A 13,495-nucleotide genomic window follows, 5' to 3' on the forward strand; every position below is an offset into this window, starting at 1 on the left:
GGTGGCGCAGTGGTTGAGAGTCCGCCTGCCGGTGCAGGGGACATGGGTTCGTGCCCCGGTCCGGGAGGATCCCACATGCCGCGGAGCGGCTGGGCCCATGAGCCATGGCTGCTGCGCCTGCGTGTCCGGAGCCTGTGCTCCGCAACGGGAGAGGCCACAACAGTGAGAGGCCCGCATACCACAAAAAAAAAAAAAAAAAAAAAAAAAGAAATCCAGATGTCAGCAGGGCTGTGCTCCCTCTGAAGTCTTCAGGGGAAGATCCTTACTTGCTTCTTAGCTTCTGGTGGTTTGCTGCTGATCCTTGGCTTGCAGCACTTTAATTTCTATCTCTGGTGTCACATGACATTCTCCCCTCTGTTGTGTCTTCGTGGCGTTCTCCTCCCTGTGTGTGTGTGTCTCTTCTTACAAGGATACCAGTCATACTGGATTACGGGCCCACCCCACTCCAGTGTGACTGTATCTTAACAGGATTATATCTGCAAAGACTTGATTTCCAAATAGGGTCATATTCACAGGTCCTGTGACTTAAGACCTCAACATATCTTTTGAGGGGGACACAATTCAACTTATAACAGTTGTGTAAGTTATGTGCCAACAAATACATATACCTCTTGGCGTGTGTTATCATGAAAAAGGCCTGATGGAAAGGGTCGTCCACTCTTCTACCCTCTCCTGTCATGGTTGTCCCTGAATTGGGAGTAATTATTGACACTTAAGGATCAAGTAATGTGGTTTTTTTAAAAAATAAATTTATTTGTTTTATTTATTTATTTTTGGCTGCATTGGGGCTTCGTTGCTGCGTGCGGGCTTTCTCTAGTTGCCGCAAGCAGGGGCCACTCTTCATTGTGGTGCGTGGTCTTCTCATTGCGGTGGCTTCTCTTGTTGCGGAGGATGGGCTCTAGGCACGCAGGCTTCAGTAGTTGTGGCTCGCGGGCTCTAGAGTGCAGGCTCAGTAGTTGTGGCGCACAGGCTTAGTTGCTCCGCGGTACGTGGGATCTTCCTGGACCAGGGCTCAAACCCGTGTCCCCTGCATTGGCAGGCGGATTCCTAACCACTCTGCCACCAGCGATGCCCTAGTAATGTGTTTTTCAATAAGATTAGAGCACAGAGAATGAATGTGTAGCTGTGCATGATTAAAAAAGAAAGGAGAACCATTAAAAGACAGAAGATGGTCATGAATAAGTAACATGCACCTGATGAAAAGGTAAAGCAAAATTATGCACAACTGAAAGAGGAACTATTATGAAAGGAATTATTTTATGAATAATGTGGCTAAAACAGACTTCTTTATTTTGAGAAGCATGGTGTCATTGGGGTGTACAACTTACTTTTAAGTTACAATGGATATTATATAATGGTAATATAATAATAGAACCATTTTCTTTAAAGCACTCAAGATAACTTTGTAAAGGTTAATCTGCTCATGTTTTGCTTCTGGGGTAGGCAGGAAGGTACTTGAAATTAGGTTGTTAGGAATTTTATCCTTGGTTCATATAGACAGATTGATGCTCTGTGGGTCACCCACCTGACTCCCTTTCACGCTCATTTTAATAAAACCTGTTCTTGAAGCTTCACATATTATCATCTTCTGGGGTTTGTTTCTAAGAAATGTCCGTTGGTTTCTAATATAACTGGCTACATAAGCAGTTATAGGATGCCAACAAGGAAAGAATAGGTACCTAGGTACTCCCTTTGGATATTAGGAAGAACTTTGTAATTATAATTCACTGAAGGACACTGTCAAGCTCTTTCTAATTTTTTTTTTTTTACATTTATATTTGGGTAAGCCTGACTTTTTTTTTCCCTGAAGTTCGTTGAACTGAAATCCTATTATAAGAAAAAAATAAAAAGATAAGTTACCTGCAACGGTTAATAATAGACCAGCTGTATATATATACACACACATATATATACATACATACATGCACACAGGTGTAATTTAAATGTGTGAATGTGTGTGTATTCATGCAAGGAGGGGAGCCATATTCTCCTCAAATAGAGATTTAAAATATAAAAAAAGCTCGTGGGGTAAAGACTTCAAAGCTCACCATTCATGGAATGCAGTGATTACAGAAAACAGTGTCGAGATGGCATTGCCAGCGTTATGGTAGTGCCGTGAGGTAGAGGAGCAGTGTCTTTTCCTTTCTGCCCACCCCTGAAAGAGGGACATGCAGAGGAGCATCTGAGCACATTTTTGTTTATCAAGAATACTGAGCTAGCCTTCTAAGGTCAGCCTTCTAACAGCAGGTTTAGAGTGAGTAAGCTATATTTGGCTATAGCAGAAAGAAGACATTTGGAAAATGTTACGTTTTAATAACATTTGAAATCACATTAATAAAACTCTGGCTGAAACCCAACTGTCCATCTGTTCTGCAAACAAAGCAGTTATATGTGGCAAGAGAAAAAGTTGGAATTATGACCCTCAGTTTAAACTGACTGCAGTTCTCTGAAGGATACTCAAAACAGCCTGACAGTCCTGCTAAATTTCCCTAATATGTTCATTCTTTCATTCTCCAAACTGACCATTCATACCTTGTCCTCTCTCCCTAAACCACTCTCAGCTGGTATCTTTGCTTCGTTCTTCATTGAGAAAATAAGTCATTGGGGTGGGGGGGAACTCCTTCTTAGCACCAAATGCAGAGCCTGTCCTTATCTGCACCCACTGTTTCTGCCTTATGTCGTACAGCTCACTGCCATATATGTCAGTTGCTCCCCTCTGCTGCCTCATTTCCATTAGCATAAAAGCACACCTTATGTTCTTTGTCTAATCTTTCCTCCTGTCCTTAATTCCACACCCACCACAAGCTAAAGTCCTATTTCTCTGCTCTCCGAAAGCAAAACCTCTTGAAAGAGTTATCTGCACACCTGTTTCCTCTCGCATATCCTGTTCTCTCCACCTGCCTCACTGGGCCTCTGCCCTGTCATGCCACCGAACCAGTGCTTGTCGAAATCACCAACAATCCCCCATTGCCAAATCCAGTGATTCCTCTCCTGTCTTCATCTTACTAGGGCTTTCAGCAGCTTGTATCACAGTTGAGCACTCCCTCTTTTCTTGAAACTCACCTCTGTGCTGTGTCTCACTCAGTCTCCCTGGTGACTTCTCCTGCCCTATTTCTAAACCTTCCTCTTCTCTTTCTATACTTTGACCTTGGGGGCATCTTACCCAGCTTTTAAGTACCATGCATTTGCCACTCAAATTCATATCTCTTTCCTTGACTCCTCCACTGAACTCCAGACTTATTTATCTACATGCCTACCTAGCAGGCATTTCCTCCAGAATATTGTGGCAGTTTTCTATAGGTGCTGCAACAAATTATCACAGACTTAGTGGCTTAAAACAACACCTGTTTGTTATCTCACAGTGCTTGTGGGTCAGAAGTCTGGGCACAGCATTACTCAGCTGTGTTCTCTGCTTAGGGTCTCATCTGGCTGAAGTCAAAATGAAAGCAATGAAGTCAGACGAAATCAAAATCGAGTCAGAATGTGGATGCTGATCTGGAGGCCTCCAGACTCCTTCAGGTTGCTGGCAGAATCCCAGGTGGTTCTAGGGCAGATGTCCCTGTGGCTGGGGCTCATTCTTGGTTTCGAAAGGCTCCTTGGCTTGTGGCCCACTCCATCTTCAAAGCCAGTGACGGTGCATAAACCCTGGTGCTTCGAATCTCTCTGCCTTCCTCCTCCTCTGCCTTTAGAGGACTCCTGTGATTACAGTGAGCCCACCTGGATAAGACAAGATAATTTCCCTATCTTGAAGTCAGTGATTAGTAATTTCATTTACATCTGCAAAGTCCCTTTTGCCATGTAATGTCAAATATTCATGGGAAACTAGAGAGGAAAGGTCATGGGGCCAAGTTTCTTCCTACCACAGATATCTAAGAAGCATCTCAAACTGATCATTTCTGAAACAGGAGCTCTTGACTCTGCCCCAGACCTGTTTCTCTACTTGTTTTGTTTTCCACCTCAGCTCCCACTGTTCAGTTCAGAATCCTAGGAATCATCCTCGATTTCTTTATTCTCCTTATCCTCCCCCATCTCGTCTCTCAGCAGATCTTTTTGGCTCTAGCTCCAAAATATATCCCAGACCCTTCTGCTGTGGCTCATCCTTACTCCTGCCGGGCTGGTGCGGACAGCTGTTGGCTCTCATCTGAACACCTGCAGTGGCTCCTGGTTCCTCCCCCTGCCTCCCTCTTCTGCCCTTGTCCTTCACAGCAGCCAGAGTGGTCTTTCGAAGACTTAGATCTTATCACCCCCCTCTGTAAGCCTCTTACAGGGCTTCTGACGGCATTTAAAAATCACACTCTTTCCTGCAACCTCCTAGGCTTTGTGTGCTCTGCCTCGGCTGTCCCTGGCCCTGCTCTTTCCTTTGCTCCCTGCCCTCCAGCCCCCTGGCCTTCGTGCTGTTCCTGGAGCTGCCCAGCCTCTACCCGCTTCCCTGACCACCCGACCTAAGTGTCCCTCTCCTTTCTCATCACTCTCGTCACTCTTTTATTTTTTTCATAGAACTTAACATCCTGTGGAAGTACCTTGTACATTATTTACTTGTATATTATTTTTGTTTCCCACTGTGGAACGTAAGCCCTACGAGAGCCAGAAATCAGTCTTGTATTGACTGTATCCCTAGTGTGAGACATAGTAGGCTCTTGGATAAATGAACGAATGGTGTGTTTTTTTAATTATGAAAGTAATATATGTTAATTATAAGAAGTATAGAATAACTCACAAGTCATGTAATCCTCACCTTTCAGAGATAGCCACTTGTTCATATTTAGCAGAATGTGATCCTTCTAGTTTTACTATACAGGTACTGTGTATCTGTTTTTGCCCTTTTAGATAATGTGAGTAATCTTTATGACCCTAAATATTCTTTTACAACATGATTTTTAGTAGCCTTGTAGCAGTCTATCCTTTAGAAGCACCATAGGGAGGTTATTTGTTTTTAGTGTGCCTTTAGGTTCCTTTTAAACAAACATCTTTGAACATGTACCATTTTTGCATATTTTTTATCTTATGAAAATTTCAGAAGCATATTTATTAGGTCAGAGTATAGATATTTTCAGGACCTTTTAAAAATATATATATTGCCAAATAGCCTTACCAAAAGGATATAGCAGTCAAGTCCCCCTCAGCAGAGTATAGGAGAGCCCATTTTGAAAAGTATTTGCCAGCTTAAAAGGTAGAAGATGGTATATTGTTTTCAATTTGCATTTGTTCAATAACTAGTACAGTTGAGTTTATGTATGTTCATTGTCTTTGTTTCTTTTAAAAATTTCATGTTTTGGGCTTCCCTGGTGGCGCAGTGGTTGAGAGTCCGCCTGCCGATGCAGGGGACATGGGTTCGTGCCCCGGTCCGGGAAGATCCCACATGCCGCGCAGCGGCTGGGCCCGTGAGCCGTGGCCACCGAGCCTGCGCGTCCAGAGCCTGTGCTCCGCGGCGGGAGAGGCCACAACAGTGAGAGGCCCGCGTACCACAAAAAAGAAAAAAAAAAAAAAAAAAAAAATTTCATGTTTTTCTTTTTCTGTGAGGGTGTTGATCTTTGTTCTTCTTACATTTAATTGGTATTTATTTCAATGTACAGTGTGAGGTAGGGATCTAACATCACTGTCCACTCCCGCACAATGGTTAAACAGTACTGTTTATTAAATAGCATCCCTTTCCATTACTGATTTCAGAGGCCACTTTATCACGAACTTAATATTAGGTCAACAAACATTCTAGTTTCCAAGTTAAAATTTTTGGCTAATTAAAAAGAATTGTTAGATTCAAGCCTGACCTATTTAAATACAGTGCATAATAAAACTGGTTAGTGTTTAACCTGTTTGGATGGAGTTTGAAAGGTGAATATTCTTTTTTCCTTTAGAACATGATTGATTACAAAAGTAGATAGTCATTTTGCCCTCTTGTTATCTGCAACTGCAGAGAACCTACCTGTTTTAAGCTTTTATCTGTGTCCAAAGTACTGCTGTTGCAGTCAAAAGTAGCCAGGAAGGGCTTCCCTGGTGGCGCAGTGATTGAGAGTCCGCCTGCCGATGCAGGGGACACGGGTTCGTGCCCCGGTCCAGGAAGATCCCACATGCCGCGGAGCGGCTGGGCCCGTGAGCCATGGCCGCTGAGCCTGCGCGTCCGGAGCCTGTGCTCCGCAAAGGGAGAGGCCACAACAGTGAGAGGCCCGCGTACCGCAAAAAAAAAAAAAAAAAAAAAAAAAGTAGCCAGGAAGATTCTCAGGCTCATTAGGGCTGGCCTTAGATTCCAAGCTTAGTAAGTGACCATAAATACTATGGATATATTTTAAGTTATAATAACAGCAGGACAGTCAAGAAGTCTCCATTATGATCCTTTGAAGGAATATCCTTTATTTGGTTATGTTTTTCAATCTTACATTTTATCATACTTGCTAAAAATTAAAGGAAGCTACTAGTAAGCTTAATAGGGGCTAAAAGAAACTCCTTGAAAACATGGCTGAAAAATGGAAAGCTTCTTTAGATAGTATTAAGATATTTTGGGGTACTGCATAGTATGAATTATTGTGCCATTAAGGCCATTCAAGAAGCATAAAGAATATAATTACTATAAAAGCAGTATGTTTACTTTCATATTGTGTTAAGAGGGTGAAAATTGGGGCAGTAATGCCTGTATCATTTAGTACTTTGATGTTTTCTCTCAACAAATGGAAAAAAGGCTCCAAATATATTGATCATATAAACACATCCCTTTTATATATTACTTTTAGCCTAAAAGGTAAGTGCTGTTTTAATGGAATGCTTCCTGTCAAAATATATAACTGGAATACATGTTTGATGTACCGTATTTCATTTATGCTTCTGCCAAAATGACCAAATAGCCCAATGAGACCAATGTTGCTAATTTCAGATTTTTCTGTGTTTCACTATAGCTGTTGGAAGGAAATTGATTTTATGATAATGTTATCCTGTTTCAAAAGCAGTCATTTCTATTGTGCTGTCTTTTTGGTTCTGTGCTCATTTTCAGAAAGAGGTTATTATATTGTGGAAGCCTGCCCCAGACTTGAATATACAAGGGATCAGAGATGAGAATGGAAAGAAGGAAATGAGGGGAAAGAGTGAAGGATGCTAGGGAGGGGACAGTGCAGAATGGGAAGGATGGCTTATGAGGCTGCTTCAGTGCTTATCATCATTTTTACCAAAACATAATTGGGAAAAAGAAGAGATACAGCATATATATATATGTAGTCAATTTTATTAGTTCATAGTATATTTTGAAAAGGTAATTTTGGAGTGGTTGAATGGTTAGAATGAGGCTGTTTTCCATGTGCTCACTCTGCCTTCATTATCAAACACAGCTGTAGGAGACAGAAAATGTAAACATTGTCTCTGCTAAAGAAATGGAGACTGTCTTCTCATGGATTAAAAGCAGAAACTTGGAAGCTGACTTGTTCAAGGTTGTGCAACAGAATATGGGTAGAAATTGGGTCACTTTATTTGTCTCTGACATCTCTACTTGTCTTTGCAATAAAGTGAAGATGTCCTTTGTTTCAGGTAAACATACAGTGAGAATGTTTTCTAAAAATACAATCACTAAGGTACTATGGCAGTTCTTAAAGAGTCTCTCAAAATTCAAGAAGCAGTTTATGTTCACTTTCCTCTGTGTTACGAGAGGTACAGAGTAAAAAAGAAACATTTTGAAGCAAGATTTTAATTCTCAAAATCTTGGCTGTTTTAGATTCTGTGTATGTGTGTGACTTTTGAAGTATAAATGCTATTATTTTCAGAGGTATGTTCTATGAAATCACAGTTGTACCATTATCCTCCTAAGAGAACATTCCCCTGAGTTGTTGATGTCAGTAATGGATTTCCTGAAATACATATTTTTGCTTTTCAGATGCTGATAGACAAGATTCCATTAATCTCTTCCTGGGAGTTTTCCATCCCACTGAAGGGAAACCTCATCTCTGGGAACTCCCGACAGATTTTTATTTGCATCATAAAAATACCATGAGACTTTTACCAACAAGAAGAAGGTATTTTTATTTCCTAGTCTACCATGTAAACTCAGATTTGATGTTATGAACGTGAGATAGTTTTCTTTTTGAGAAATGGTCATATAGGCTAAAGTAGTCAGTCTTGCTACATGTTTGCCGTGAGGAATTTAGTATCGTTGATGTCCTGATAGTAGGTTTGGGAAATCATCATTAACAAATGCAGTTGTTTGGCATTTTCCATAAGATATAAAGTTTCAGAACGTAGCCACTGAATGTAAGTTGAAGCTACACTCGAGCAAACCATTAACATCACTTTTGACTGCTTCCCACAAATGTGGAATGATAAGGAACTCAGCATTTCAGGAGTCAGTCTTTGGTTTTTAAGTGTGGTGTCTAAGCAGCCTCACCTTGGAATTCCAATGCTCTTTCCTCCAAGTAGCACAAGGAACTCTTGGTGGCGCTAGGGAGGACGGGAAACTGGAGCTGTGGGCGCTAGTGGCAGATATCACTCTCACCACCCCTGCTGCTCAGTCTGAGCTTTCTAGAGTCGTTCACCAGTATCGGTTATTTTGATGACAGTTAAATTGGTAGTAATAGTCCCCAAAGAAATGAACTGTTTCCCTGAGGTGTTTTGACAGGACGCCCTGTAGCCCAGGCCTCAGGGTCAGGTAGAATTGGAGTCTCTGCAGTGGTGTGACCTTGAACTCGTCACTTAACCTCTCTAAGCCTCATTTTCCTCATGTACAAAACGTAAATGACAGGACACACATCACAAAGTCATTGTGAGGGTTTAATTAGAGGCCTCTCACATTTTTAATTGAAGAGCCATGTAGTAATAATGGGCAGCGTTTTTCACATATGAGGTTGGAGCCTGGTGCCCTCTGCTCAAAGGCCTGTGATGTCAAGTTTGCCCCTAACGCTCTCCTCTCGCAGAATCGGTGTGATGTAGTGCTGATTTTGTGCAGCGATGCGTCTCGAGCACTACAGGGGTCATTGCCAGTCTGGGCTAATTGTGTGGACAGACCACAAACAACTGGTGAATTAGCAAGTGCTGATGTTACAGCTGTTACCAAATTCTGTGTTACTTCTGGAATATTTAAAATATTAAGGGAACGTCAGAGTTTGTATGTTTCTCAGCTTTGTACTTTTAAGTACATATATTATTGGAATAGCCAGCTTAATACTTGAGCTTACTTTCCCTGTAAATGAAGCAGTGCTGGTTTTTCCACTACATTTAAGATTAATAAATGATTGCTGTGAATTTTTGCTGACAAAAAATCTGGAGCTAATTATGTTTATTTGATGAGAGATAAGTGTAAATACCTATATTTAGCTTTGTTGATGCAGCTGACTATGGGTAAATGTGGTTGACTTTCTAAACCTTTATATTAACTTAAAGTATTGAAGCTATTAAGATACAATTTGGGAACAAACAAAACTCGATTTTCTGTAATTAGCTAGTAAATTACAAGTGTAAGTTAAAACCACTTACCTTGAGTTACATAACTGAGGCAGGCAGTGTTGGCGCATATTTGTGGGAATAAAAGGAAGCTGATGTTACATTCCCATTTAAAAAAAAAAAAGGAAACAGAAGTGCAGAGAGGATGTGTCTTGACTGAGATTATTCAGCTGGTTAGATGGTACAGCAAGAATCAGCTAGAAGTCTCCCACTGAAAATAAACTTTTATCAAAGTAGATACTATGTCTCTCGCAGTTGACTTGGTCTCCTGGTTTTTTGTTTTTTTTTTTTTCTAGAATGTCAGAATTCCAAAACTTGGTTTTTGGCATCAACAATTGATACTCCTCATCCACAGTACTTATAAAGACTGTCAGATAAACTACAGTGCTTTATTTTGGACTTTCTAGTGTCACCACCTATACCATTTATTTTGATGACAGTTAAATCAGTATTATAATTCTCAGAAGGAATGAACAGTTTAGCCAGAGGCAGTAACCAGACAGGAGCATGGACGTCAGGGTAGAGCTGAGTTGGAATTTCTGCAAGCGTGTTACATCTGGAAAACTTGTTTTCTAAACATCTAGAAAACTTGTTTTCCCAACTGTAAAATGGAGATGACCATACACACCTCACAGGTCATTTTGAAGATTAAATGAGAAAATGGGTGGGAAGTACCTAATACTGGGTCTGACACACAATCGACACAGTCCTGAAGTAGCCAGGCTCTGGAGAGACTGCCTGCAGTTAACACCTGTGTGACCAGAGGTATAAATTCTGGTCACACAGAGTTAAGCAGTCACATAACTGATCCAGTTCTCAGTTTCCACATCAGTAAAATAGAGATAATGATAGTGTCTGATGTGTAGGTTTTTCTGAGAATCAAATGAGATCATATAAATCCTCAACACATAGTAAGTCCAACAGATGTTTGTATTGTTATTATTTTTTAAAGGGATTACATTCCCTAGTTGGAACATTTATTAAAAATCATATAGGATGGCCATAAAATCTAGAAACTTAGGGCTTCCCTGGTGGCGCAGTGGTTGAGAATCCGCCTGCCGATGCAGGAGACACGGGTTCGTGCCCTGGTCCGGGAAGATCCCACATGCCGCGGAGCAACTAAGCCCGTGAGCCATGGCCGCTGGGCCTGCGCGTCCGGAGCCTGTGCTCCGCAACGGGAGAGTCCACAACAGTGAGAGGCCCGCATACCGCAAAAAAAAAAAAAAAAAAAAAAATCTAGAAACTTAGATAATATTATTTTATCACGTATTATAACATAATATCAATGAACACTTTATTATGTATTCACTTGTGTTTCCAAACTTGGTGACCATCATGTATTTTATACTGTGTTTACCAGTGATTTATTCTGAAATAACATTTTTATTGAATTTATATAAGGGAAGGGGGAATAAACCTAGCTCTGCCTGAAGTTTGTCCAAACCAATCCTCTTGAGGTAACTACTTTTGTGACTCAAAACCCCATGTTTACTGATGTGTTCAAAACCACTGATTGAAGCTTTGTTCTGAAATAGGTTAATATGTCATATATCATCTCAGATGCCATTTATTGAATGAGTATTGATAGTGTCACCAAGATATTTTTAGACATTAAGCATTAATTATCTCATTGACTCAGAGTTGGGAGGTTTCCTGGCTCTATTCTCTGTCTGATATGTGAGTATCTGTGTATTCCTAGACCATGCTTCTCTGGCCCTGGTTTTGTCAACAGGGGCATGTCCGGTTGAGAGGTAGTTGTTTTCGGACAGTTCACTTACACGACTCTTCCTCATATCATGCCGATATCTGCTTCTCTATCATTTTACCTACTAATCTTAGTTCAGCCCCTGAGACCTTGAGCACACAATTTCCTCATCCACTTGATAATCTTTGAAATAGATGAAAACAAGTTCACACGTTCTCAAAAATCTCTTCTTCTCCAGGTTAAATATGGCTCCACTTTCTTAGCTGTTTCTCCTATACTGTAGTTCTAAGTCTGTTTAGCATTCGGAAGGCTCTCCTGTATTCCAGCCTATGTCAGTGCTCTTTTTAAACCCTGGTATCCAGACCTGGGTCCAATAGTAGTCAGAGTTTGGTCTGATTTGTGCCAACTGTTATGGGACCATTGGTACCGTTATTCCCCTTGTCCTGGATAATCTATTTTTTAATCATTAAGTGTAAGATTACATTAACTATTTTCAGTAATGCCATTGTAATGTTAATTCCTTGGGCTTCCTATCCAGTGGGACTCCCAAGTCTTATTAACATGTCCTACTGCCACGCCTTATCTATTCCATCTTGTCATGCTTGTATATGCTTTGCCTGCTTCCAAAAAACATATGTAAATAATATATCCTTTTTATTAACTCTTTCCTCGAGTTTTGTAGCTTTTTCAGAATTAATCAGCTGGCCATCTTGACCCTCCAAGTCCTTGATGACATAGGGTAAGTCCTTGAATAGAATAGGGTAGATGGCAGAGCCCTGTGGGATACCGTCCCGCAGCTCCTTCCACCTTAACGTTGTTCTGTGATGTTTGGCTGGAATCGTTTAAACAGCTGTAACTGACTGTGCTGCCAACACTTGACCATCCTGTCATCCTGCTCACATTTCTCTGTATTGTTCACATGTATCAATTGCTTTGCTCAAGTCCATATATATTATTTCAGAGGGCTCCCAGGTTTACTAGGGGAATTAGTCTTTTGAAGTCTTCCTAACCTTTCTATGTGAGCCAGTGAAATTGAACACTCCTAATACTGGGGACTGAAAAAGAGAAAAGAAGCTGACTTACTAGGTATTTATGCAAAGGAGGAAGTGGCACCAACCTGCACTCTCCTGTCCTCTGATACCTGGTCCCAAAGCAGATTTCTGTCCCCGTGCAGGTGCTCTTCCCCTGAGTGAATGTGCCTGGTGGGTCGGGTGATGAAGGTTCCCCAGTCCTGGGCTCAGTCCTCTTAGATGCTCTCCTCGTCCATCCATCCAACTGCCCAGCTTCCCCAGGGCAGGTGTTTCTTTGGGCTTGAGACCCACTCAGAAGAGTTGGACCTTTATTATTTATGTGTTTGTTTGCTTATGGCCTCACCACGCAGCATGCAGGATCTTAGTTCCCTGACCAGGGATTGAACCTGTGCCCCCTGCACTGGAAGTGTGGAGTCTTAACCACTGGGCCACCACAGAAGTCCCAGAGTTGGACTTTTTACAAAAGTATTGTTAAGTTGCTTTATCTTGCTTAGGGAGATACAGTTTAGGAATATTAAAAAAAAATTTACAGCCTGGTCTGAAAGCACTAATACTAAAAAAAAGCACTAATTAAGATGATCCTCTTAATTCTTTTTCTCCACATGGTACATTCTGAGTTAAAACACCTTCTTTATAATGTTTACTTCTTTTTCCTAAGTACCTCGTGTGGCTTGTTTTTGTGAATATATGTGGATTCATAGAAGCCACTGGTCATCTTTTTAGGTTACTCACAGTACGTCTCTAGTAAATATTCATTTTGTTATCTCGCCTGCACTGACATCACACTTATCGCTGTACAGTTTTTGGAATCTTTCACTCTCTTACTTTTGAACATCAAAACTGCATTTGCCCGTTCCCATTGTCAGTTCTATTCTTCACTGTTCCTTAAAAGTTTATTGATCTCGGGCTTCCCTGGTGGCGCAGTGGTTGAGAATCCGCCTGCCGATGCAGGGGACATGGGTTCGTGCCCCGGTCTGGGAAGATCCCACATGCCGCAGAGCCATGGCCGCAGAGCCTGTGCGTCCGGAGCCTGTGCTCCGCAATGGGTGAGGCCACAACAGAGAGAGGCCCGCGTACCACAAAAAAAAAAAAAAAAAAGATTATTGATCTCAACTGTACCAGGACACTTGAGTGCTCTTAGAGATGTTCTACTGCTTCCTTCTACCTCTTGGGCTGTGCACAGTTCCCTCTTGTGTATTTCTCTTTCCAGCATGAAACTTACTATGCCTGGTGAAGATGGAAACAATACTGGAATTAAGTAGCTCTACACGCTCTGTCTTTTTTTTTAACATGGCATTTCTAACACATAGAGCAGTACTTGATACACAGTAGGCGCTTAATAAATGTT

The 13,495-nt window shown here is 41.3% G+C and overlaps 1 protein-coding gene across 9 annotated transcripts in view; it reads left to right on the top strand.

Moving 5' to 3' along the window:
- FIG4 (FIG4 phosphoinositide 5-phosphatase) overlaps positions 1-13,495 on the top strand; it is a 128,726-nt gene that overhangs the window by 67,964 nt on the left and 47,267 nt on the right. For 5 of the 9 annotated variants that reach the window (XM_059083594.2, XM_067011622.1, XM_067011617.1 and 2 more), the window contains one exon: positions 7,853-7,991. In XM_059083594.2, the coding sequence (XP_058939577.1) occupies positions 7,853-7,991 (139 nt within the window). Of the gene's footprint in view, positions 1-7,852; positions 7,992-11,798; positions 11,856-13,495 lie in introns of all 9 variants that reach the window. The other 4 variants (XM_067011618.1, XM_067011615.1, XM_067011616.1 and 1 more) reach the window with 1 other exon arrangement.

Source organism: Kogia breviceps, chromosome 13, assembly GCF_026419965.1.
Source record: "Kogia breviceps isolate mKogBre1 chromosome 13, mKogBre1 haplotype 1, whole genome shotgun sequence".
Taxonomy (NCBI): Eukaryota; Metazoa; Chordata; class Mammalia; order Artiodactyla; family Physeteridae; genus Kogia; species Kogia breviceps.